The sequence below is a fragment of the Citrus sinensis genome, chromosome 3, assembly GCF_022201045.2.
Source record: "Citrus sinensis cultivar Valencia sweet orange chromosome 3, DVS_A1.0, whole genome shotgun sequence".
NCBI classification, from domain to species: Eukaryota; Viridiplantae; Streptophyta; class Magnoliopsida; order Sapindales; family Rutaceae; genus Citrus; species Citrus sinensis.
Genome location: NC_068558.1, coordinates 49,703,682 through 49,726,819, shown reverse-complemented (window position 1 = coordinate 49,726,819; position 23,138 = coordinate 49,703,682). Strand labels below are relative to the sequence as shown.

The 23,138-nt window shown below is 36.6% G+C and overlaps 5 protein-coding genes across 9 annotated transcripts; all 5 read left to right on the top strand.

Annotated features, from left to right (window-relative positions):
* The first annotated feature begins 913 nt into the window (after nucleotides 1-913).
* LOC102607505 (common plant regulatory factor 1) lies at nucleotides 914-5,928 on the top strand. Of its 4 annotated transcripts, none has more exons than XM_025092511.2 (13): nucleotides 914-1,183; nucleotides 2,191-2,322; nucleotides 2,471-2,515; nucleotides 2,619-2,714; nucleotides 2,851-2,931; nucleotides 3,144-3,185; nucleotides 3,346-3,506; nucleotides 3,585-3,630; nucleotides 3,744-3,792; nucleotides 4,514-4,653; nucleotides 4,860-4,937; nucleotides 5,067-5,192; nucleotides 5,315-5,928. In XM_025092511.2, the coding sequence occupies exons 2-13, from the start codon at nucleotides 2,260-2,262 to the stop codon at nucleotides 5,546-5,548; spliced, it is 1,161 nt and encodes a 386-aa protein (XP_024948279.1). In that variant the 5' UTR covers nucleotides 914-1,183; nucleotides 2,191-2,259; the 3' UTR covers nucleotides 5,549-5,928. The 4 variants fall into 4 exon arrangements, with proteins under 4 accessions (XP_024948279.1, XP_006491226.1, XP_006491223.1 ...); XM_006491160.4 differs by having other exon boundaries at nucleotides 917-1,183; nucleotides 4,409-4,653; XM_006491161.4 differs by lacking the exon at nucleotides 914-1,183 and adding an exon at nucleotides 1,887-2,030 and having other exon boundaries at nucleotides 4,409-4,653.
* Nucleotides 5,929-7,032: 1,104 nt separating this feature from the next.
* Nucleotides 7,033-10,926, top strand: LOC127901140 (putative glucose-6-phosphate 1-epimerase). Its single transcript, XM_052437569.1, has 8 exons — nucleotides 7,033-7,916; nucleotides 8,019-8,093; nucleotides 8,623-8,679; nucleotides 8,770-8,933; nucleotides 9,235-9,369; nucleotides 9,484-9,586; nucleotides 9,842-9,941; nucleotides 10,217-10,926. The coding sequence occupies exons 1-8, from the start codon at nucleotides 7,806-7,808 to the stop codon at nucleotides 10,408-10,410; spliced, it is 939 nt and encodes a 312-aa protein (XP_052293529.1). The 5' UTR covers nucleotides 7,033-7,805; the 3' UTR covers nucleotides 10,411-10,926.
* A 1,645-nt stretch (nucleotides 10,927-12,571) lies between these two features.
* Nucleotides 12,572-14,376, top strand: LOC102608686 (NDR1/HIN1-like protein 13). Its single transcript, XM_006491165.4, has 2 exons — nucleotides 12,572-13,836; nucleotides 13,961-14,376. Exons 1-2 carry the CDS (start codon nucleotides 13,097-13,099, stop codon nucleotides 13,974-13,976), a joined length of 756 nt encoding a protein of 251 aa, XP_006491228.1. The 5' UTR covers nucleotides 12,572-13,096; the 3' UTR covers nucleotides 13,977-14,376.
* A 1,430-nt stretch (nucleotides 14,377-15,806) lies between these two features.
* Nucleotides 15,807-19,402, top strand: LOC102608974 (ubiquitin-conjugating enzyme E2-17 kDa). Of its 2 annotated transcripts, none has more exons than XM_006491167.3 (4): nucleotides 15,807-16,012; nucleotides 17,095-17,222; nucleotides 17,796-17,900; nucleotides 18,086-18,869. In XM_006491167.3, exons 1-4 carry the CDS (start codon nucleotides 15,943-15,945, stop codon nucleotides 18,143-18,145), a joined length of 363 nt encoding a protein of 120 aa, XP_006491230.1. In that variant the 5' UTR covers nucleotides 15,807-15,942; the 3' UTR covers nucleotides 18,146-18,869. The 2 variants fall into 2 exon arrangements, with proteins under 2 accessions (XP_006491230.1, XP_006491229.1); XM_006491166.3 differs by lacking the exon at nucleotides 18,086-18,869 and adding an exon at nucleotides 18,976-19,402 and having other exon boundaries at nucleotides 15,809-16,012.
* Nucleotides 19,403-21,340: 1,938 nt separating this feature from the next.
* LOC127900946 (ethylene-responsive transcription factor CRF5-like) lies at nucleotides 21,341-22,721 on the top strand. The gene has a single exon (XM_052436445.1). It carries the CDS (start codon nucleotides 21,754-21,756, stop codon nucleotides 22,639-22,641), a length of 888 nt encoding a protein of 295 aa, XP_052292405.1. The 5' UTR covers nucleotides 21,341-21,753; the 3' UTR covers nucleotides 22,642-22,721.
* Nucleotides 22,722-23,138: the final 417 nt, after the last annotated feature.

Sequence of the window (23,138 nt, the reverse complement as noted above, 5' to 3'; positions counted from 1 at the left end):
TAAACAGAGGAGTAAAACAATAAGTTTTCTCCAAAAAGATTATTTAAATAGAAATAAATTCATATTATATTAATCAAATTATCCTCTCATCAAATTTAACAATCCTCCATTTTTTTTTATTAACCTACTTATAGTACTTCCCCTCGTCCAATAATAATGATATTAAAATTAATATAGTATTATTTAAAGAGAAAAAATTACTTTTTAATATTAAGAAAGAGAAAAATATCTTATACGAAGAATTTTTTAAAATTTTTATTATTAAGAATTTTTTATTGACGCTCTTGTGATGTTATGGTGTTAAGTCGAAAATTAATATCATAACATTATGATAGCATTTGATTTTATTATTATTCTCATCGTCATTGTCACTGTTGCAACCCTTTATCATTTATGCCGAGAAGGTAAAAGCTGTTTGGCAATGCCAAGTTATTTGCAAAAGGTCAAATTAAGTTAAAAGAGTAGAAAAATCTAATTAATTAATTAAATTAAGTTGCATTAAAATCTGAAGAAGCAGATTGAAAATTAAGAAAATATCAAATAAAATCGTAAGGAGTTAAAAGCGTGGCTAAGGAACCCCATATTGCTCGTCAATGACTGGCCAGGCCAGCGGCCGCTAGCCAGTCGTGGATTCCAAAGGACCTATTCATTCTAGTTAATTGTCTAATCCAATTGAAAAAATCTGAATTATTTAATTACAAAAAAAAAAATCAAAACGAAAACAGAACACGTAAGCCACATGAGGGTGGAATAGGTTGGACCCAGGGCAAGGGACGCGTAGATCGAGTTAGAAACGGCCACGTCTACGGTAGAAGTGACGTTGGAATAAATAAAAATGGCCAGCGCGATTATCGATGGGCCAACTCAACAACCAACTTTGCCCACGTATAAACGGTGTATTTGTATACGACACGCGTATGGTGACGTGGATGGTGCCCTGGCGCTCCTCCTTCTTCTTCCCCACCTCTTCTTTCTCTCTCTCTCTCTCTCCTCTCTTCTGTTCTCTGTAAAAAAACACAACTCTTCAGCTCCTGTTTAGCGAACCTTAACGAGAGAATGCCGAGCCTCACAATTTCCTTATAGAAATTTTCATAAAACCGACGGCGTTTCAAAATTTAACGGTTTAAGCATTCAAATTCCTGGACTTTAGGCAGGAAGGAGACTTGGTGTTCGATAATTTCAGGTAATAATGAACTTTTTAAATTTTATTAATTTTTATTTTCACTGTTGCGTTAGAAGATAACTTTGTTTCTCTTACATGGTGAGAGAGGTGCATGAAATTGTTGTGGTCGTTAAACTACGGTGATTAGTTGTCGTTTGGTTGGTGAGCGCATGCAGGAAACTGATGCAATATTGGAATTTTACGAATGTCGGATTATCGTGCACTTGAACAACATAACTCCTGTTTAAATAACTAAACTTTGTATGATTTTTATTTTGGTGGGGGGGGGGGGGGAACACATGAACAGACTGTACGAACAAAAAGTATTTTTGATTAAACTCATCTGGTTCCCTCAGTTCTTCCTTCACTTGTAGATTCTTACAATTTCTCGTTTACGGCTTCTTTACATCTGAAATTTTATTACCTCGAGAGGGAGAGATATTTGTAAAAAATTAAAAAAAAGAAAGTGACTCACTGTTTGCTTATGTTTCCGTGAATTGACGGACGAAATCCCGAGCGTTACGAGTTATCATGAAAGAAAAAACTGCAGGAGTTTTCCATCGCAGTTTCAAGGGTATTTTCGTATTTGTATCTCATACCATCCTTGTGAGATGGACGTGTTGTCTTTGATAATCCCTTTCTTGTTTGCATAGATCACTTTCTTTTTCAATCGTTGGGTACCGTAAAGACAGTTGTACCCTCTGGCCTTTCAGACTTTTTCTGAGGGCTTTCTTGATTCTTCTTCTTCTTCTTATTATTTTATTTCTTTATGATATGTTGAGTTTTTTAAACTTTAAAGTGAATTTTGGAGCTGATGAATTTAATTGCGATAGCCTTCAAAGTATTGATGAATTTATTTACTCCGAAGGTGGTGCATTTCTATTCTCTGTATTTTCTAGTTAAGAAAGGGATGATTTCTTCATATTTCATATGTATTGAGAATTTATGGAAATTTTATGTATATGAATGATTGTATTCGAAACTATGTTTTGTTTAATTGTATCATTACTGTTCTCTTGTCTTTTTAGGCTGCTTGCTCTTTGGAACTTCTTGCATCATCAAAAATCAACTGAGGGTTTCCAGTTTGGTGGTTGGCCATGGGGAACAATGAAGATGGAAAGTCCTTCAAGTCTGAAAAACCATCTTCACCTCCACCTTCGGTGAGCTGAGAAATTATACATTATTCCTTTATAGAATTCAATAGCAAAGATGGAGTATTTGCTTGGAAGAAACAATTTCCCCCATATCTTGTGGCGTTTAACTGCTGAAGTTTGCATCTGAGTATTTGTGAAATTGTTTAATTGGCAGGATCAAGGCAATATTCATATGTATACTGATTGGGCAGCTATGCAGGTTATTTACTTTATCTGTACACTTTGTTTCCCAGTTTCGTTTTAATGCACTGTTTATAGTGAAGTTGCTAATGGGGAATTATGTTCTTTCTTTACATCTTTAGGCTTATTATGGCCCCCGAGTTGCTATTCCGCCATATTACAACTCACCCATTGCATCTGGTCATGCTCCTCAACCCTACATGTGGGGCCCAGCCCAGGTATTGCTCAAAGCTCACGAGGATTGCTTTACCTTATTATTTAAGTTGGGAACAGTATATATCATTTCCTTATTCTGAGGAGTGAATTAAGTTAATACATGATTGGGATAATTTAGCATCTGTTTATTTCTTCCAGCCTATGATGCCACCATATGGAGCGCCTTATGCAGCCATCTATTCTACTGGAGGTGTTTATGCACATCCTGCTGTTCCTTTGGTAAGTTGATGTCCCCGTTATCTTTTGAATAGTCTATTCTGTCATTAGGTACCTGAGGAGTTTCACTTTTTATATTACGAAATAATTATTTATCTGTAGTGTGCAAAATTTGAGTTTGTGTGGTGTTTGGAAATCCTTTTAGCTGTTGCCCCCTGTTTGACAGAAAGTTTCTGATGTGTCTATTTTCCTTTTGATTTTCCCCAAAATTCTAGGGATCACATGCACACAATCATGGTGTTCCAACCTCGCCTGCTGTAAGTGGAGCCATTAAAGCTATGTTTTGTTGTATTTTTGGTGAAATAATTATGAGTAAGAAATGCGTTGTTGGGAAGAGATAGAATTCATTTGTGATTGCAGTTTTAGTTTAAGCTCCCACAAGTTGATTTTGGATGTAATTATAATGCGATAATGCAGGCTGTAACCCCATTGAACACAGAGGCACCTACTAAGTCGTCAGGAAATGCAGATCGAGGTTTAGCAAAGAAGCTGAAAGGGTTAGATGGCCTGGCAATGTCAATAGGCAATGCTAGTGCTGAGAGTGCTGAGGGTGGAGCAGAACAAAGGCCGTCACAGAGGTTGTTTATATTCATTTTCATATCGTGGTTCCTAGTTTATCTTTTCTATTAATGCTAATTGAATGACAATTTGAACAGTGAGGCCGACGGTTCTACTGATGGAAGTGATGGGAATACAGTTAGGGTGAGGACTTATTTTTCCTTTTCGAAACATGAATACGTTCTTATGCATTTTATGCTATAATTTTGGTATATTTTATAAATTTTGTCTATCTTCGCTGTCTGTCCTATTATCAGGCAGGTCAATCTAGAAAGAAAAGAAGCCGAGAGGGAACGCCAATTGCTGGTATGATTCTGTTTCTTCTCCAAGTTTTCATGAAGATGAACAGTAGATTTTGACCCGTGATTGTTAATTTAAGTGGCATAGATGAACAGTAGATACCTGTGATTGTTAATTTTAGTGGCATGGATTTTCTATTCACTGTTTTACAGCATTTCTGATAGCATAGTTTATGTGGCTTAACTGAGCACTCTGTGGTTAGTCATTGTAGATGAGAGATGATGGTATTCTAATTTTTCCTGTGATTCGAGAATAGACTAATTGAGTATAACTTGTTTGCTTGAGTAAATACTTGTTTTGTGGCTTAATTGAGCACTTTATCTGTGTGCCCTGTGGGTTTGTGAATCTTATTGGCAAATGTAGTAGTGATGATTTGTTCCAATAATATTCAGAAATCATTTATTATTATGTTCATGATTTGTAGAATGCTCTATAGAATAATTTGTATGCCCTGTATAGCATGCTGTGCTCCGATTTTATCAATTAGCTTGCAATGTGAATATGATGCCACCTATGGGGGATAACGGAAAAGCAAGGAAATGAAAATAAATAATTGGGCCATGGGACACTATTGATTAGTCTCGTTTGCAATATTATAAGGTTTGTTTAACTTCTATGCCAGGAGGAGATGGGAAAACTGATATCCAGTCAACTCCTGTGCCTGTTGGTGTGAATGCTACTCCTGATAAGGTGTTAGCTACAGCTGTTGCTCCCACTTCTGTTTCAGGAAAACCCGTTGGTCCTGTGCTTTCTCCTGGCATGCCTACAAAATTGGAGCTCAGGAATGCACCTGGCATGAACGTTAAGGCAAGTCCAACCAGTGTTCCACAGCCTTGTGCAGTTTTACCTCCTGAAACCTGGATTCAGGTATTTTTTTGCCAATGCTATTTTATTATATTTTATTTTTAATCTTTCTTACCACTCTGCTTTAACATGATATGGAGCGGCTTGTTTCTAAGTTTTGATTTGATGTATTCCAAGAAGTTTATGTTTAGAATTTTGGTGGTAAATGCAGTGTCTTTAGAAGTTTTCGGTTGAAAGTAATTTTTGATTGTTTTGTACCCTTTTCTCAGAATGAACGGGAGCTGAAACGGGAAAGGAGGAAACAATCTAATCGAGAATCTGCTAGAAGGTCTAGGTTGAGGAAGCAGGTAAAGTAAAAAGAGATGTGAGAGTACTCTTACTTAAAAACTTTGTTTCAATTGTTGGAATCACTGTATAGCTCTCATCAATATAGGAGCTAATTTTCTTGCTTCTCCCTATTTAAAACTTCCTTCCAGGCTGAGGCTGAAGAACTTTCTCGTAAAGTTGATTCCTTGATTGATGAGAATGCTTCCCTCAAGTCTGAAATAAATCAATTATCAGAGAATTCTGAGAAACTGAGGCAAGAAAACGCAGCATTACTGGTATGCCATATAAATGTTATTATTTTCTGGACTGTTAGTTTGTTTTCCAATGAAGCCAACAGGTCATGTGTTTTTGTATGCGAATGTTTTTGTTGTAATCTATTAATTGGTTTAACATACAGGAAAAACTGAAGAGTGCACAACTGGGAAACAAGCAAGAGATTGTTTTGAACGAGGACAAGAGGGTTACACCTGTTAGCACAGAAAACCTATTATCTAGAGTTAACAACTCCGGTACTGTTGATAGAAACATGGAGGAAGGAGGTCACCTGTTTGAGAAAAACTCAAACTCTGGTGCCAAGCTACATCAGCTTTTGGATGCAAGTCCAAGGACAGATGCCGTGGCTGCAGGCTGATTAACTCTTTTAACTCTTTCTGTAGAAGCCGTTTTGCTTGTCTGCCTCGGAAACTAGAGCTAACAGCCAGAAAGAATGAATTAAATAGCTGAATTAGTGTTGTTCTATGTCGTGTGTAATGTGGTTGGTTGTCTTTTTAACTCATGGCAAACCTGATGTATTTTAGTAAAAATCAGAGTGCTAGGATGGGAGATGGGTGTACATTTAAGGAGGAGAGTAGTGATTGTTCAGTTTAGGGGGGAAAGGACTTTGGAATCTATGTTATGTCGTATTTATTAGGTGTGCAATTTTATTAACTAGTATTGAACACAGAGAGACTCACTGTTCTATGTCAATGCCAAAGCCCCAAATGATACTGCGTGCGTGCGTGCTTTCCTGGATTCTTTTTTCTTTCTTTGTAGTTCTTTCTTGTTATTAAAATATAACAAGTGGCCTTCTGAGTCGGGCCAGGCAGCGTAGCGTAGGATTCAAAGCGTCCTCGTTTGATGGGCCCACATGATCCATCTACGACTATGCCCGGGGTAATTCGAATTTCAACCCCGTGCCGGTCAAAGACTTGACCGGTTTCGTTTTATGCAGATTAAAGAGTTAAAGACGACAAATTATCTGGCCTTATACGTTTCTGTATGTAACGCAGCAAATGAGGAGCAGCCACGCGTTGCAGGAGAGAGGAAAAGTTGTTGGAACTTAGCTGATACAAGATTAATTTCCATTGAGCTGTTACATACAGAGTCTGTAACGTAGTTTTGTCCACGTTTTCAAATATAGAGTAGTGGAATTCTGGCAATCCAGCATCGTGAACTGAGTTCAGTCGTTTTGTTTTGTTTTGTTTTTTTTTTGTTTTTTTTTTGTTTTTTTAATAAATTTTGGTTCTACAATGTTTAATCACACAATACAATTACACGTGTGCGCAAATATATGAAGAGGATAGAAAGGAGGATCGTCGATCGGTGCCTGCGGTGCAAACGAAGACACCATGGCTGTGGCCCAAGGCTGCCCACGTAATTGAAACACTAAAATCTACTAAGCCCTTATGCAGTAGCAGAAAAGAGGACCAAATCTACACACTCCCTCCTATCGTTGCCAGTTCATGGTCCCCATAGGATCTCATCTAATGAACATTCGTCTCAAATTTACCAAAATTCGCACCGTCAAATCAAATGCAATTTTCAAATTCCAAATAACGATACTTAGAAATTTCTGGGTGTAATTGTCAAAATAGTTCAATCTATCATCCATGGCTTACTGTCACATCCTAAAGAAAAAAAAGGTCCACCTTGTTGTATCATATAAAATTTTAAAAATGAAAAAAAGATAATAATAAAAGGTCCGCTTTTGTTGGTTAAGGCGATTTTGTCAAATGGAGGGCTCTGATTCATTGTAAAGTCAGTGTCATAACGTGAGAAAAATAATTCTCATTCTTATTTGAATTGTTGACCGTTTGTACAGCTTTTAACATGTACTTTCTCGGATTTCCCACGTCCTAGATCTATGCAACCGAATTCTCAATTTTCAATTTATTATTATTTTTCTTCACATGCTTTCACAATCTTGTTTCCTACCCAATCTTATTTTAGTTACAAATGTTTAAGAAATAGAGCAAATCCAACACTTGTGAGAAAAGTATTGCTTCTAAACACTTTTTCTTTCATTATCATTAGCCAAGAGGCAACAGCCATGCATGTGCTCTGTTTTTTTTGTTACTTACTTACAGTCATAGGCTCATAGGCCCTGACATTGCTTCAATATTAAATATGATGAAGTCGTTAGACGTTAGATTTACATTTCCAAATCTAAAGGGTCTTAGTTAGTTTGTCGTTTTTCGTCATCGTTTTGAAATTTAAATGTACGTACGGTCTGGGAGGGGCTAGTCCTATCTGCAGAGTGCAGTAGTGGGAGATCATTAATGTTCGAATTTATAACTCCTCGAAGTTTGATTTCACTTGTCTTATTATATAAAATAGGACAAGATTGACTAATTTAAATAGGTGTTGGGTTACTCAGTTGCCAGATGTTTCAATGGCGTTAGCCTTTCTGGGGGGGTTCTCTAGATCTGACTGACTCCGAGCAACTTATAAATAGAATCTAGTAAGAACTTGCAAAAAGCTATTGTTTCTAGTCCACGAGAAAGGTGATTTTTTGGATTTGGATTCTGGAAGTGTCACTCTTTTTATGTTCATTAGTCATTACTGCTGTCGGCAACTCAAGATAGGTGAACAGTTTTTGTTTTTTATAATAATTTTCTGTATCGCAACATATGGGACATTCGGCAGCAGTGTGGGATTACAGGGCTGCAATTGAGATTGCAAAAGACTGGAATGGTATTGATCAGGTTGTTCTTCGGAGCCCACATGGACCCTCTGCTAAGGTGAATAGGGAACTTGTTCCAGATAACTGGTTGTGTATGTTGTCATCACTCATCATTATCATCAATATCATTGTTCTTATTTTATTTTGAACGTGTGTATAGGTTAGCTTGTACGGAGGACAAATAACTTCATGGAGGAATGAGAAAGGAGAAGAACTTTTATTCACTAGTAGTAAGGTGATGTTTTGTCATTCTTTTTCTTTCAATGATGGTTACCCTGTCTAGAGTCAGTAGTGATTACATTTCTAAGGTCCTGTTATTCAAAGGAAATGGTGCTAATTTTTTTTTTGTCCTTCGTCGTATGAATGATTATTCTTAAGATGTGGAATTTTATCTGAAAAATAAATTTGGTTTCATCAGCTTCAATCTGGCTATATTTTGAGGTAAATTGCATAGTTTACTGAAGAATTTTGGGAGTTTGTAGATATTAGTTGTTTTGTTTGATTAACTGATGTCCCAAGAGTAATTGCATGTGTAGCATGATATGATGCTGCATCCGACTGCTAGTGGAATAATGTGTATACCGCGAGAACTTGATTAAAATCATATTATTGCTGTAAGACTTTAAGCAGCCTATTCATTTAGTAGTCGCCTCTCAGTTGGAATCTGGCTCTAGACTCAAAATTTGATGAAGATAGCATAAATCTACAAGCTAGAGGCATTAGAGAAATTCACTTGTGTTTTTTTCTTTTATCATCAAAAACAGGCAATATTTAAGCCGCCAAAAGCAATTCGTGGAGGGATCTCTACTTGTTTCCCGCAGGTACTTTAAACCAGTTTTTGGTGTAATGCATTGATATCACCCAGTCCTGAACATTTTCTGCCCGCTCATACTATTTTAATGCTTGTGAAGTTTGGAAATTGCGGGTCACCAGAACTGCATGGATTTGCAAGGAACAAATTGTGGATAATTGATGATAATCCTCCACCTATGCCCCCAAATGATTCTGATGGAAAAACTTGCGTTGATCTACTGCTTAAACCATCTGAAGAGGACCCGAAGTGCTGGCCTTATAGGTATGGACTTGGATGTTGCAGACTTTGCCAAAGCTTTTAAATAAATTCACAACCAACATTACAAAGTTGCACTTAGAGCGCTTAAAATTAGTTTATCAGTTCTGTCATAGGTTGAAATCTAGATTGTATATAATTACATTATGTGATGTAACTGAGGTTTAATTATTGATTATTGATTTTTGTGTGCCACTGCAAAATTCAGAACTATCAGTTTTTACCTTTGTAAAATGGCAAGTTAAATTCAGAGCTGTCAATATCTATCTTTGGTTACGCTATGCTAATGGACCTTTTCTTTTCTCAGTTTCGAGTATCGTCTTAGGGTGATGCTTGCAGCAGATGGAGGTCTGACATTAATATCAAGAGTTAGGAACATTAATGGCAAACCGTTCAATTTCTCCTTTGCATATCACACATACTTGTTGGTTTCTGACATTAGGTATGCAATATCATTTGCACAACTTAAAACAGGATTTACCTTTTGATATTTCTTAACGATCTAATAATGAGTATGACCTTTTGTAAGTAAAAATGTTTGCAAATGTGTTCACAGTGAAGTGAGGATAGAAGGCTTGGAGACACTTGACTACCTTGACAATCTTCGTCAAAGAGAAAGATTTACAGAACAAGGAGATGCAGTAACCATTGAATCTGAGGTAAAATCTTGAGTTTTTCAGTACAGCTGTTAAAAGGATTTGGACTTAAACAATCAGGGAACAAGGCCTCACTTGGATTGGCCGAGATTCTAAATTCCAACTAGTTTCAGGTTTTACTTGGTTGTGCCTCTTATTCTTTTTCAATGTGGAGTAGAGTCCATTGATGCTGAGAAAATTGAGTTTGGAATATGAGGGTTATGTTGCTTCTGGGATCTCAGGCTTGTTTATTTGTTTATTTTTTTTTTTTTTTGCCAGATGGATCGAGTTTATCTTCGTTCTCCTAATGTAATTGCAGTGCTTGATCATGAAAGGAAGAGAACATTTGTTTTAAGAAAGGAAGGCCTGTCAGATGTTGGTGAGTTACCATTTGTTTAAGTATGCACGTCACCTACTGTTAACAAGAAACAAGTGCATCAATTTGTATATATGCATCTTGTTAATTAAAATAATCTCGAGTGAGACTGCAGTTATAACTGTGCTTGTGATGCTTTATTATCAAGAAATCTGATTACCGAGTTGCAAGAGAATTCCTGTTAACATATCAACGGACATAACAATTTGCTCCGTGGGTGTTGTTCTCTGAGCCTTTGATATTTGATGTTTTTTTATATTTCTTTTGAAAATCTACAGTGGTGTGGAATCCATGGGAGAAGAGATCAAAGTCAATGGTAGATTTTGGTGATGAAGAATACAAACAGATGCTATGTGTTGACGCAGCAGCAGTCGAGAAGCCTATCACGTTGAAACCAGGCGAGGAGTGGACGGGGCGATTGCAGCTTTTGGTTGTGCCTTCGAGTTTCTGCAGTGAACAGTTTGAACTCTAGGCAGGAGATCTTCAAGCTGTGCAACAAAATATCAATTTGTAAATGGCCATGATTGGTGTAGTAGGAATAGTTAGTAGTTCAATGTTGCTTTGATTTTGTATTAGTAGCATTGAACTGAAACGAGGCACGAAGTTTAATATTTCTCAGCGCAGGCCTTTGAATGCATGATATTGAACCAAAGAAGTAGCGTTCTATAGAAATGCCAAGATTCAGAAACCGTGACCATCATTCCCAGGATCCTTTTATCAGATTTTGATTCAGTGCCACTGCCGTGCCCGTTGTTTTGAAGCTTAACATTATTCTTCACCGATAATCCACCTGATGAATTGTCATCACTCGTCTTTCAAATCATGATTGCTTCGCTGTTCTACATCAGTTGGTTTTCCTGAGGCTGTAAGGTCAAAAGTCTGAACGCTTCAACTGAGTATGTAGATCGATTTGTTTTCAGACTATTTTAAACGGTTTGTTCATATAAATTCTTCATGTCATTGTGCACTGTCGTGATGACTGGTGGCAGACCATGATTTTGGCTTATGTGTGGTGGGAGATGATGGCGTATTGAAGGAGCTTGAGCTAGTTCGATTTCAGTATCTTGATGGAGGAGCAAACAATTTTTCATAGGATGATCACTCATCTCTGCTCAACATGCAAGTATGAACATTTGTTTTCTTTCTCGCTGCTAGAGTTTATAAATCTGAGCAATTTCTATTGCTCAAAATTTAATCCAACTCAAAAAAAAATAAAATAAATTAAAAAAAAGGGAAAAAATAAATCTTAAATGAAGTAACATTCTGCTTTCTGAAGCTAGCAAATTCGTTTTGATATGCAAGATTTTTACATTTGTCTTGACTGCTTTTAAACTTCACTACCCGCCACAAATAAATTCCGCTGACGTGGAACTTTTAGACCGTTATAATGTGATTCCATCTTCAATTAACAGTCCTTTATTAAATATTCATAGTAAAATTCTATGAACTAGATATTTCTTCTTTATTTTTTTGAAAAAAATTGTAACTTCTTTGGAATATCACTGATGCACTCTATTTGCAACTATTGTTTTCTCTTAAATTTAAATTTCACACTCCTGAAAATACTCGAATCCTCTACTTAATTTATAGATAAAGAGAAGAAATGCCGACCGCAAAATTATTACAATGTTTAACATTTTTTTTTTTTTACACTAGATGCATAGGAGATTTCAAATTTGCGAATTAACATTTGAAAGTATATGCTTTCGACCATAGGTAAGCATATATAATTTTACATTATTATTATTATTATTATTATATGATAATATCTTTGCAAATAAATGTGTTGCGGTGCCTGCTATGCATGCCTATGATAGATCCTAATAACAATAATGATCAATCCCCGACCAAGAAAATGGCATGGTCGGCCAAAACGTCTTAAATTCAATTTTGTTATTCTTGAAATAAAATCTCGTTACATAGATATAACCTATTCTACATTTTATAAGATTAAGTGATGTGTCATTTTTCGTGATTGGTTCACGTAGTATTCAGTTCACCGAATCACACGATCGAGTCATAAATACCAAACAAATATTGGTCCTTTCTGCGTCACTCATGGGTAGGTTACTAGGTTAGGGGCTACTCTCTATTCAGTATTCACCACCGATGTCATAAACTGTGAGTGGTAACTAATTAAACTGGTAATTGCTCGTCGATGTAAATTGTAAAAAGCCAATTCAATGGATAGGATTACCGATAAATGGCAGCGCGCTTTCAATCCCACGTGGATCAAAATGCAACAGTCGGTATTTTTTTTTTTTTTTTTTGGGGGGGGGGGGGGGGGGAAAAAGACATAATAAAATAAGTTTTATTACATCATGTAATTAGAATTATTCGTTTAATGTGCAGGACTAGAAAATAACATTTGTTGTCGAGTTATATTTACAGACCTAATTACTATTTAATAAACATAAATTGACATCACACCGCTTATTCACACATGTTGTAAAGGAAATAGACGCGGAAACTCAAACCACTTTTGCCTGCCCGTTTGAACAAAATCACGCAATTTTCTGAATTTACCAAACCAACAGTAAACAAAGTGCAAAACTGAAAACAAACACACTACCAACCAAAAAAAAAAAAAAAAAAAAAAAAAGAGTGCAATTACAAACCTTCCCGCCATGTCAGCGTCTAAAACGCCGCGCGTGAATCTCGCGCAAGATGAATTTGTGCCACCCGTACTCTAGCTTCCGAGTGAAGCGAGGAGACAACCCCTACCTTCTTAATCCTCAGTCGTGCCATCTTATAGGTTTCTCACTCATCCTTGTGTGTTAAATTTAGCGCGCTCTCTCTCTCTCTCTCTCACAGTCATAATGACTTTGTCATCACGATCCGATTTGATGAACAATCTCAGATCTCTTTAATCAGTTTCGTCTCTTTTTTTTTATTATCATTAATCAGATACATAATTCACGATCGAGATCTCTGATTTCCTCATTTAAATTCTCTATTTCATTTCCCAGAATTTTGGTTTTCACCCGCTAATCAAGATTTCGCTTCACCTTGATTGATCGATGTGTTTATTCATTTATTACGTGTTCGATTATTTTGAATTTTATCGATCATTTCATCATTAATTAGCTAGATTATATTTTCGATCGTATTAATCCCCCCCCAACCCCAAAAGAAAAACAGGGGGCCGATTGATTTCCATGTCGACTCCAACTCCAAGAATAGCCGGACAGCAAGCGAAGCCGATACTCCAGAAACCGCCGGGTTATAGAGACCCAAACGGTCCGCAGGCCAGGCCCAGACCGATAGGCCCGCCTCGTAAACCACCCATCCCACCATCGTTTCCCGCAAAGAGGAGACGAAAGAGTTGCTGTCGTGTTTGCTGCTGCTGCTTTTGTTTCTTCATAGTATTGCTCATCATCCTCATAGTAATCGCTGGTGCGTTATTCTACCTGTGGTTCGACCCAAAGCTCCCGGTTTTCCATCTCCAGTCATTCTCATTCCGGCACTTTAACGTCTCCGTGAAGTCCGACGGAACATACCTGCACGCCGCGACGTTAACGAGAGTGGAAGCACGGAACCCCAACGGGAAGTTGAGGTATTATTACGGGCACACCGACGTGGAGGTGACTGCGGGGAAAGATAAGGAGATTGACTTGGGGACGGGGAGCGTGCCGGGGTTCACTCAGGGCACAAAGAACGCGAGGAGTCTGAAGATTGAAACGAAGACTGATGAGCTCGTTGAAGATGGGATGGGGCCAAGGCTTATGAGCCATCACAAGAGCAAGGATTTGGTGGTGAACGTGGTTGTTAAAACCACTGTGGCCGTTATCGTCCAAGGCCGGAAGACAAGGCCGTTGGCCGTCAAGGTGACTTGTGGCGGTCAGAGCTTGAAGGCTCTCGATAAAATGCCTAAATGCACCATCCATTTCCTCAAATGGTAATTACTAAAAAAAAAAAAATTAATTAATCATCTCATTTAATTAATTAATTAATTATGACTTAATCAATTTCTCTCTTGTTTAATTTGATGCAAATTCTCACTATTACGATCTTCATTGCAGGATCAGCATTCATTGATAAGGGATTCATATAAACGGAGTTCGCATGATGATAGAAGATCGGTATTATATATGTAGGATAAGGCAGTTTTTTCAGAAAAAAAAAAGTATTTTTTGTATTTATAATAATAATAATCATATTGTTATTATATATGGAAAAAAAAAAACAAGCAAAAGAAAGAGTGGTCGGTGGAGTATGGGTGTCAGGGTCGGTGGTATATGAGACGAGAGTCGTCTAACGAATGTGTCCGAGTCCGAAAGCTATGGATTCTCTTTGATGTCATGGGGTACATATGTCTTGTAGTTGACGAAATGGGTATGTGTAAATTAGCTGTTTGTTTAATTTATTGTGGTTGATTGGGTTTGATATTTTTTCCCCCCAAAAAAAAAAGAAAGAAATTATTCGATTGATTAAACAATCTTTTTTCATATGTCACAGTGGTGGCTGTTGGGGGGGGTGTGTTCTCTCTCTGTAGGACAGTAGGAGTGGTGGTTTTCGGATTCCTGATCAAACGAACTAACAGGCTGCCTCCATTTCTTTCAACAAAAGAAACCAACAAAAGTAGAAAGAACAAATCTAAATTAAATGTAAATTAATATAAGGTGCTGCATCCATTTTTATCTTTGGAAAATAAGCTGTCACGTTGTGCTAAGAGTGGAGTGTTTGCTTCGTTAACTAAGACTAGCAGAAAAGGGAAAGGGAAATCATATCTACTTTGGTGCAATTTTTATTATTCTATTAAAAAGCTGAGTAATGCATTCAATAGGGCTCGCTTGTCAAGATTTACCATTCTAGTTTGTTGGCTTTCAAACTTTTAGCGGGAATAATAATAATTACTATTACTATTTAGATTAATTATAATTACTATTTAGATTGGAATGTTGCCACACTATCCATATACATTTTTACTAATTAGATTGGAATGTTGCGAATGTCAAACTTGATGATAATCCCTGTGAATCTTGTTCTTCATATATTCTTGTGTCAAGGAGAAAATTTCATTGCTGAATTATATATTATTTGACGAATTGTCACTTTCACAATCATTTCAGACCAAAAATATATGTCGACTAGCACCTTAAAACAAGTTTATAACATAGCCCACATGACATCAGCAAGGCTGGACAGGCCCGCCCTTCAGATTGAAAACAAATTTCAGAAAGAGATAAGGGTTTTAATTAAAATTAAAGTTTTAAAACTTTATACTTTGACCCCTTTAATTTACGGATTTTACTGTCCTTCTCAAGTTTGTAATTTGTTTACTCTAACGTCCATTGAACGAAATCAAAGCTCCGCCGTTAATTAGCTTCAGCCAAAAGTCATTATGAATGGAACTGTGGTAGAATTCGCAATGAAAAATTATTAAAACAAAAAAAAATTAACAAGTGACATGACCCTCCAACTAGAAGTTCCAACGGGTCGGGTTTCATGTATTTCAGGTTTTTTTAAAAAAATTTATTTCAATGAAACCCGACCCGTTAGAACTTTGAATTGGGGGGTCATGTCAACGGATACTGAGAACCAATCAGAAATCAAAGTTGCTAGTATTCAAGGACCAGAATCCGGCGCTCAGCTGAACTTATGCTAAGATCCAAGTAATTACTGACTATTGATCCGAGCTCACCTGAGCACCGGATCCGTTTCCGTATCGAAGTCGAACCACAGCCATTCATCTAGAAAACTATTTGATGGGGCCCAAATTTGCATACGCGTCGAGACCAGGACTCGTAATCGTAACTTCTGGGTTCAGTATAGTTTCTACATACATATATATGTGTATATATATATATATATATATATATAGATATGTTTATACATATATTTTAGTGTTATTAATATTTATTATATAATCTATTTCTATTTTGATATTTCGTACAGCTTCCTCCAATTTCCAATTGTTCATCATATATCTTTCTCCGTCTCTCTAGAACTTCGTTTCCGTCCCGTCGGTCAAAGACGATCTTCGAGAAAACGTAGTTTGTTCATGGCTTCGAAGAGAATCTTGAAGGAGCTCAAGGATCTTCAGAAAGATCCTCCCACCTCTTGCAGTGCTGGTACAATTTTATTCTTATGTCTCACGCTATACTTCCTACAGAATTGCTTTGGTCTTCGATCTATGAATTTATTGCTTGTTGCTTCTGGGCTGTTATGTTAATTTTTTCTTTTTTCAGTTTAAAAAGTGTTCTATTGTTTGGGTAATATATTGTTTCCTTAAGTCTTTTTATGGATGGGTTTTGTATTTCAAGTTTTAAAAAGCTACTTTTCACTTGCTTTTGGGGGTTTGCTGCAGAGCAATTTGATTGGAGTCAATTAGATAAACATATATACTGGTGATTAAGTTGGATGATGCATTATGAGTGCTTAGATTTCATCTGAAGATTGTGAAACAAGCACAGCCAAGAGAAACCGAGATTTTTTTTTTTTAAGGGTAAATAGATCACTCACCGACAGAAATATCACGGTGTTTTCTGTACTGTGGCAGCAACTTGTTAATTAGTTTAACCAATATGGAACTAGCTTTTTACTGGTTTAAGATAGTGGCAGTTCCACAATTGGGCTTTTTATTATTCAAGTCTGGTGTGATCTTTGAATCCCATCTTAAATCTTCCATTTTTCAGTATGTATTATGTTGATTGCTTCTTTCTGGAAACTCTTCCATGCTAATGGATGACTGCTTGTGCAGGCTTATCCATGCACAAAATAATGCCTTTGTTAAACAAATGTTGTAATTACTTTTATAAGGTCAGTTTAATTGTAGGGCTGCAAACACTGTTATTCTCTGTATGTTGATTGTGATGCAGTCGAACTCTACTTGATTTTCAAGCTCAACAAAAATACTTCACGTGCTTTTTTTCTTCTGTTATCAATGAATCTCTTTCGTTATTTTGTATCTGTATAATTGGTGAAGAAGTGTGTCTTCTTCTATTATTTGTAAAATGGGTTTGACAGAAGATATTCTAGAATGTCTATGATGTTACATTGTATAACATCAGTGATGTTTTGTATCCTGTATACTGTTTTGATTGAAATGATTTTTTATTTATTTACTATTTGTGGCTCACAGCATGAAGTATTATGCTCCGTACGCCCATTTTGAAACCTTTATGAGAAATAACCTGTATTTATATGTTGACAGGTCCTGTGGCTGAAGACATGTTTCATTGGCAAGCAACCATAATGGGCCCCCCAGATAGTCCTTATGCAGGAGGTGTATTTCTAGTTTCAATCCATTTCCCTCCTGATTATCCATTCAAACCACCTAAGGTATAGGACAGTTCTGGTATTAGTTATCAATGTTGACTCACATATATTCACTTTATCTTCTAAATCTCCAGGAAAATTATATTCAAGAAAGTAATTATAGGGATTCCATATAGGAAATGAACAAACTTAAGCAGGGCAATGAGTTATCCTGGAAAGGAGGAAGGTTGGAAGGGGATTAATAGATGTTTTCCAAAAATCAGAAGCACTAATATTACCCTTTTATGTTCTCAAAACTTCTTTTCTCTTGTATTTAATTATTTTATAAGTGGTAGAAGAGATTTATGATTTGCAGATTTCAAGTTTATTGTACTTGTGGATGGGGACTTATTTAGATTCTGAACATACTGACCTAGAAAATTCTTATGATCTAAACATGTTGGTGGTTCGTTTTTCAGTGAAATTTTTTAGTGCTTGGCATATAAATAGAACTTATTATGGCAGATAAAGCCCCTTCGTCTGATATTGAGTTATTCAAGTTTAAAATCTGTTCCAGCTTAACTAAATCACTGTTGAGGAACATACTGCAATGCAATCCTTTACACTCTTTAAGTTATTGCTCTTTCTGTATTGCAGGTCGCGTTTAGGACCAAGGTTTTTCACCCAAATATTAACAGCAATGGCAGTATATGTCTCGACATACTAAAAGAGCAGTGGAGTCCTGCCCTCACTATATCTAAGGTCTGGTCTATTAACAACTAATTAACATTAAAAAGTGGACATGATTTTAACTTTGCTAATCCAGATACGTATGGGCATGATATATTAACCACCTCGAGAAAGTTACTAAATTATTCTGATTAGGTAGATAATGTTATGAGCCAAACTTTATCTGGCTGGTTAATTTATTCTTATGTTGTGACCAGGCATTCACAATCGTTTCTGAGGTTGGATGCATATTCCTGTGTTTGAAAACACATCTTTAGGGGTGATTTAGGCATTGTAGTTGACCCCAGATCCTTTGTTGTGATAAATTTGAAAGCCTGGTTTGGCTGATGCCAAGATGTGATTTAGGCACTGTGTTAGGATGAAATTGCAGCTGAGCTGGTCCTATGCCTTCTCAAATTATGGCCATAGTCATATTTGCTTCATTCTGATCTGGATGATGGGTGTATTTCATTACGCCCATGGCCAATGCAAAGATGTGATTTTGTCTCTGTATCGAACAAAACTGGAGAGTGCTGGTCTATGGATTCAGGTGCATGGGTTATTTGTGATGCTTTGAACTGAACCATGGTGATTGATTCAGCTAATAGACAAAACCAGTTCCAAAACCAAACATCCCCTTTGAATCCCGTATCAATCCAGAAACTACAGCATTTTTAATTTTGCAAGCCCCAAACCCAACCATTTTAATTTTTCTACTTCTTCCATTCCTAAGTCAAAGCACTGTAGTTTCAGGATTGGTTTGGGATTCAAATGGGGATGATATTTGTGCATTTGATCTTAATACTGGAACGTGAAATCAAATTTTTTCAAGTGAATGAAACCTGAACTTGTTAGTGCCACAACTAATGCAAATGAAAAGCTTGGTTCATGTAAGCTCTTAATTGTGGCATTTGCAGGCAAGTTGCTTTGTAAGTCTCTTCTAGGTGTATCATTGTTGGTATTAGAACTAATATATAAATCATGAGGAGATATTCAGAGTTATTTTTTTTGTGTTGTTCAAAGCTTTCTTTTTGCCATTGTTCAGTATTGCATTTTCATCATTGCTGTTTTTTAAGTTGGTGGGAAGGGTGGTTGTTTCATCTCTCAGGTATTGCTCTCAATTTGTTCATTGTTGACGGACCCAAACCCAGATGACCCTTTGGTGCCAGAAATAGCTCACATGTACAAGACAGACAAGGCTAAGTATGAATCAACTGCTAGGAGCTGGACCCAAAAGTATGCCATGGGCTAAGTATGAAATCATCTAGGACATAGTCTTTCATCACATAATATTTATGTATAAAATGAAGTGTGATATGCTCGTCTTCCGTCTTTGTTTTTGCCTTTTGGAAATGATAATTGAAGATGGTGTTCATGCACTGTCTTCCATCAAAACAAGATTGATGTTGTATTGTAGCTTGCTTGTGTTGACATTGATCTTGTAAGATCAGTGGTTTATGACTTAATGTTCTTGGGTGCACGCATTTGTTTACCATGTATCTCAAACAGTTCTGTTTAAATTACTGTTTGCTCTAGCTTTAAGCTGCTTATGAGATTGCAATTTTATCCGTGTTTACAGCTACGAGCCGACAAGGATTTAGGGCTACTAGCATATATTGGCAATTAGCTATAACTCTTGTAGTCACATTGCACGAAGTGACCACAGGAGGAGTTTTGTTTTTTTTGGTTTTTTTTTTTTTTTTTTGGTGGGGGGGGAACATAAACAGTTCTTGTTACCTTACATATAATGAGGTAAGGGTAAGAAAAGATGAGAGATTTGACAAGTGGATCGTCCTTTTTTTCGAAACGTGTAGAAGCTACAAATACAAGTTCACTGTTTAGAATAGTCAAAGTTGGAGTATCCCCTCCGATTTCCGGTACAGCCATATACGGCATGAAATGTTGCGTTTTGATGATGCTACAACAAATATTTAAGGAGTTTCTTTGTATATGACATGGATGATTCGATCCGCAAGAGGCAACCGTGATTGCGAATGGGTTGATCTCCGAGCCGAGTACATTTGTTATCTTATGTTTGTTTTTCGTCGCTTTACTTATTAACATAAAATTAACTTACAATAAATATCAATTGAGACAAATATATTTTATTATAATGTTATATAAATAAATTATATGATAATATTATTTTATTTAATAATATTATATTGTTATATAATATAATATTAATAATTAATTTAAATAATATTTATTTAATATTACTATAAAATTACTATAATAATAAGGAATAACATCAAATATTGTAAAATATTATTATAATATAATATAATACAACTGTATTAAATAACATATTACTCAATAACAATATAGAGTATTAACTATTAACCCGTACCCTTATTTAATGTAATAAAATAGTAGTACTTTAAAATCTCTCCTCCATTCCGCGTAGAAAAATGAAAAGGGCAAACTGGGCAAAGGTCACGTGAAGTAAATGAACAAAATGAGAATGTTTTTTCAGTTGCCTACCAACCATTTATTTCAACCAATGTCTTGCGCTTGCTTGGTCCCCAAGCCGGTGTACAGCGCGTGCCATGGACTTTCTGGGCTCCATTCAATTCCTGTGTACATTTCAACTACAAATATGGCTTTCTTTTTTTAAAATGAGTAAATGACAATGAATTCTCGGTAAGACATTTATGAAGAATACGATTGTCCCTGAAACTTTTCTTTTTTCCTTTTTTTTGCTATTTTATTAAAACTAAGCCTATATATAATTCAATTGATTTCAAATTTACAAAGGAAAATGACCCAAAAGAAAAATTAATGCAAAACAAACAGTGGAGTTGCTTACGTCTGATCATACTTCACCTTTTGTTTGCAGTGCAAGTATCATCAATCAAGAATTTATTTTTTCTTAGTCAACCCGAGTTGATCTATAAACTATAGAATATTCAGCAATTTGACTTGGAGAAACAATCATTATAGAAATTTTTTAATTGGTTAAAAAAATATAAGAAGGTGAGTCAGACTGGTTCCAAACTTAAACAAAAAGAAAAATGAAAATGAAAATGAAGAGGTTAATGCTGGGTGTCTAAGCAAGTATAATTAACAGATTAAATTTATATTATCACTACAATAATATTTTTATTTAAACTATTTTGAGTCAGATTTTCTGACAGTCAAAGGCTGGACTGACACGTTGGTGACCGAATGACAATCGCCAACGTTGGCAGCAGAAGTGGTTACTGCACTCTCTCTCCCATGACGTGGCCTATATTGTATAATCGAGGGAAATGCATGTCTCCCCGGCTGTCGCGCCTAGCTTTAATCACAGGCGAACAGGGAACTATTTAAGCGCGGGACCCACAAGAAGTATCCAATGCGATTCAAGCTGTGAGGCATGATTTGCATTGGCCGGTGGGAGTAACCAAGTATCATTTCCTTGACTGGCGAGTTGATATCGGAGGGCTAACCCAGTTTTTGTTGGGATGTGTAGCCACGTGTCAAGAATCAAGAGCGATAATCTCTGATGCGGCGAGTCGTTTGGGATCTCCGGTGGGCACCGGAATCTCCGGCTGTAACTATCGGTCTTTTTATACGATTTATTATTTTATTTATTGTTATCCTTTATGTGTTTGATTTAAAAACAATTTAAATCACTAATTAAATTTTAAACTCGTAACTTCTTCTTCCAATCAATCAAAAAAAAAAAAAAAAAACTTTGTTTTTAAAATTAAAAATTAAAAAAAGGGTCCATGCTACGTATTTACTATGATTCTCTATAAAAACACTGATTCCTGGTCTTTTGACTCCTCCTTGCAAGTTGCAACTGAAACTCTCTTTGCTCTCTCTCCCTCTCTCTCCACGCTCTCTTCTTTATCTATTTATTTCTTTCTTTCTTTCTTTCCCAACTCTCTTCGCCTTAAAAATGAATCAGTTAGTTTCTTCATCATCTGGAGCCAAATACAGAGAGCAGCGAAGCACGACGACAACGGTTGTAAAACCATCTTGTTCAGGAACAAAAGTTATACGTGTTTCGGTGACGGACGGTGATGCGACAGAGTCATCAAGCGATGAAGATGAAGAGAGGGGAGCGAGAGTGAAGAAGCAGATAAACGAAATCAGAATTGTAGAGTGTTCAAAATCAAACGAAATCAGTTGTTCAGAGAGTGTGAAACAGAGAATGAAAGACAGAAGCATTCCGTTGAAAAAAAGAGTGGGCGGTAGATCATACGACAACAAATATCGAGGCGTGAGAATGCGGCCGTGGGGCAAATGGGCTGCCGAGATTAGAGACCCGTTTCAACGAACCAGGGTGTGGCTGGGGACTTTTGAAACGGCAGAAGAAGCTGCTCTTGTTTATGATCAAGCTGCTATTCGTCTTAAAGGCCCTCACGCTCAAACCAATTTCTTGAGGCCACCCCAAACCGATCAAACATTTGATTTTGTAACGAGCGGCTATGATTCCGAAAAAGAGTCTCAGTCTCAGACTCCAACGTCCGCAATACCTTCCCCGACGTCCGTTCTCAGGTTCCACTCCAACGAGGAAATTGAGCTCGCAAAAACAGAGTTGTTTAATCTTGAGAGTGATCGCTGTTGTCCGTCTCAGGATAGTTTCCAGATTTATGATTCGGAGCTGTTGGATTCTGCAACTCCGGCTCCAATCTTTTTCGATGATAAGATGTGTGTGCCGCTTTTGAAAGAAAATTTGGGTGACGTTTCTGTCGATTTAGGCGGGGATTTCGATTCATGCATTTCGGAGTGGGACGTCGATAATTACTTTCAAGATCCTCCTCCTTTGCCCGATTCGCATTGACGGTCTTACTGTTAGTTATCAGTTTTGCTCTCTCCCTCTTGTCCATCCACAAGTGTGATATACATATATTTTGCCCTCTATGCTCTTTATTTATTAGCCAAAATTTTTGGGCGTCACAGCATTCTTCGGTCTCCAATCTCCCCATCAGTGTCTGAAAAGAAAACCAAGCACGTCTGTAAATTCCTGCCTCGACTTTTTTTAATCGTTTTAAATTTGTTCAGTTCAGCATTCAGTGTGATATTGCAGGATTTATTTTAATTTTGCCACTAATTACTAAGTACTCTCGTTTTGGTCAATAATATCCGCTTAAACTCAAAATGATGCGTTTCATTTGTGATCCTCTGCCTCTATAATAAAAATATATAATAATTATTACTAGTAAATGTGTGTGTATGTAAGTGTGTTAGAACATGTTAAATAAAAAGTAAAAAAAAAAAGAGATCCCACTCCCCACCCACTTAAATGTGGAGATGGTCCCTGCCACTCGAATCAGGGCC

What these genes read in the sequence shown, in the direction of transcription:
- LOC102607505 (XM_006491160.4), top strand. Translation starts at nt 2,260, where the DNA reads ATGGGGAACAATGAAGATGGAAAGTCCTTCAAGTCTGAAAAACCATCT. An exon ending in ACATGTGGGGCCCAGCCCAG is followed by an intron (nt 2,715 to 2,850) that starts GTATTGCTCAAA and finishes TATTTCTTCCAG; the next exon opens with CCTATGATGCCACCATATGG. An exon ending in GAACAAAGGCCGTCACAGAG is followed by an intron (nt 3,507 to 3,584) that starts GTTGTTTATATT and finishes CAATTTGAACAG; the next exon opens with TGAGGCCGACGGTTCTACTG.
- LOC127901140 (XM_052437569.1), top strand. Translation starts at nt 7,806, where the DNA reads ATGGGACATTCGGCAGCAGTGTGGGATTACAGGGCTGCAATTGAGATT. An exon ending in CACATGGACCCTCTGCTAAG is followed by an intron (nt 7,917 to 8,018) that starts GTGAATAGGGAA and finishes ACGTGTGTATAG; the next exon opens with GTTAGCTTGTACGGAGGACA. An exon ending in CCGAAGTGCTGGCCTTATAG is followed by an intron (nt 8,934 to 9,234) that starts GTATGGACTTGG and finishes TTCTTTTCTCAG; the next exon opens with TTTCGAGTATCGTCTTAGGG.
- LOC102608686 (XM_006491165.4), top strand. Translation starts at nt 13,097, where the DNA reads ATGTCGACTCCAACTCCAAGAATAGCCGGACAGCAAGCGAAGCCGATA.
- LOC102608974 (XM_006491166.3), top strand. Translation starts at nt 15,943, where the DNA reads ATGGCTTCGAAGAGAATCTTGAAGGAGCTCAAGGATCTTCAGAAAGAT. An exon ending in TCCCACCTCTTGCAGTGCTG is followed by an intron (nt 16,013 to 17,094) that starts GTACAATTTTAT and finishes ATATGTTGACAG; the next exon opens with GTCCTGTGGCTGAAGACATG. An exon ending in ATCCATTCAAACCACCTAAG is followed by an intron (nt 17,223 to 17,795) that starts GTATAGGACAGT and finishes TCTGTATTGCAG; the next exon opens with GTCGCGTTTAGGACCAAGGT.
- LOC127900946 (XM_052436445.1), top strand. Translation starts at nt 21,754, where the DNA reads ATGAATCAGTTAGTTTCTTCATCATCTGGAGCCAAATACAGAGAGCAG.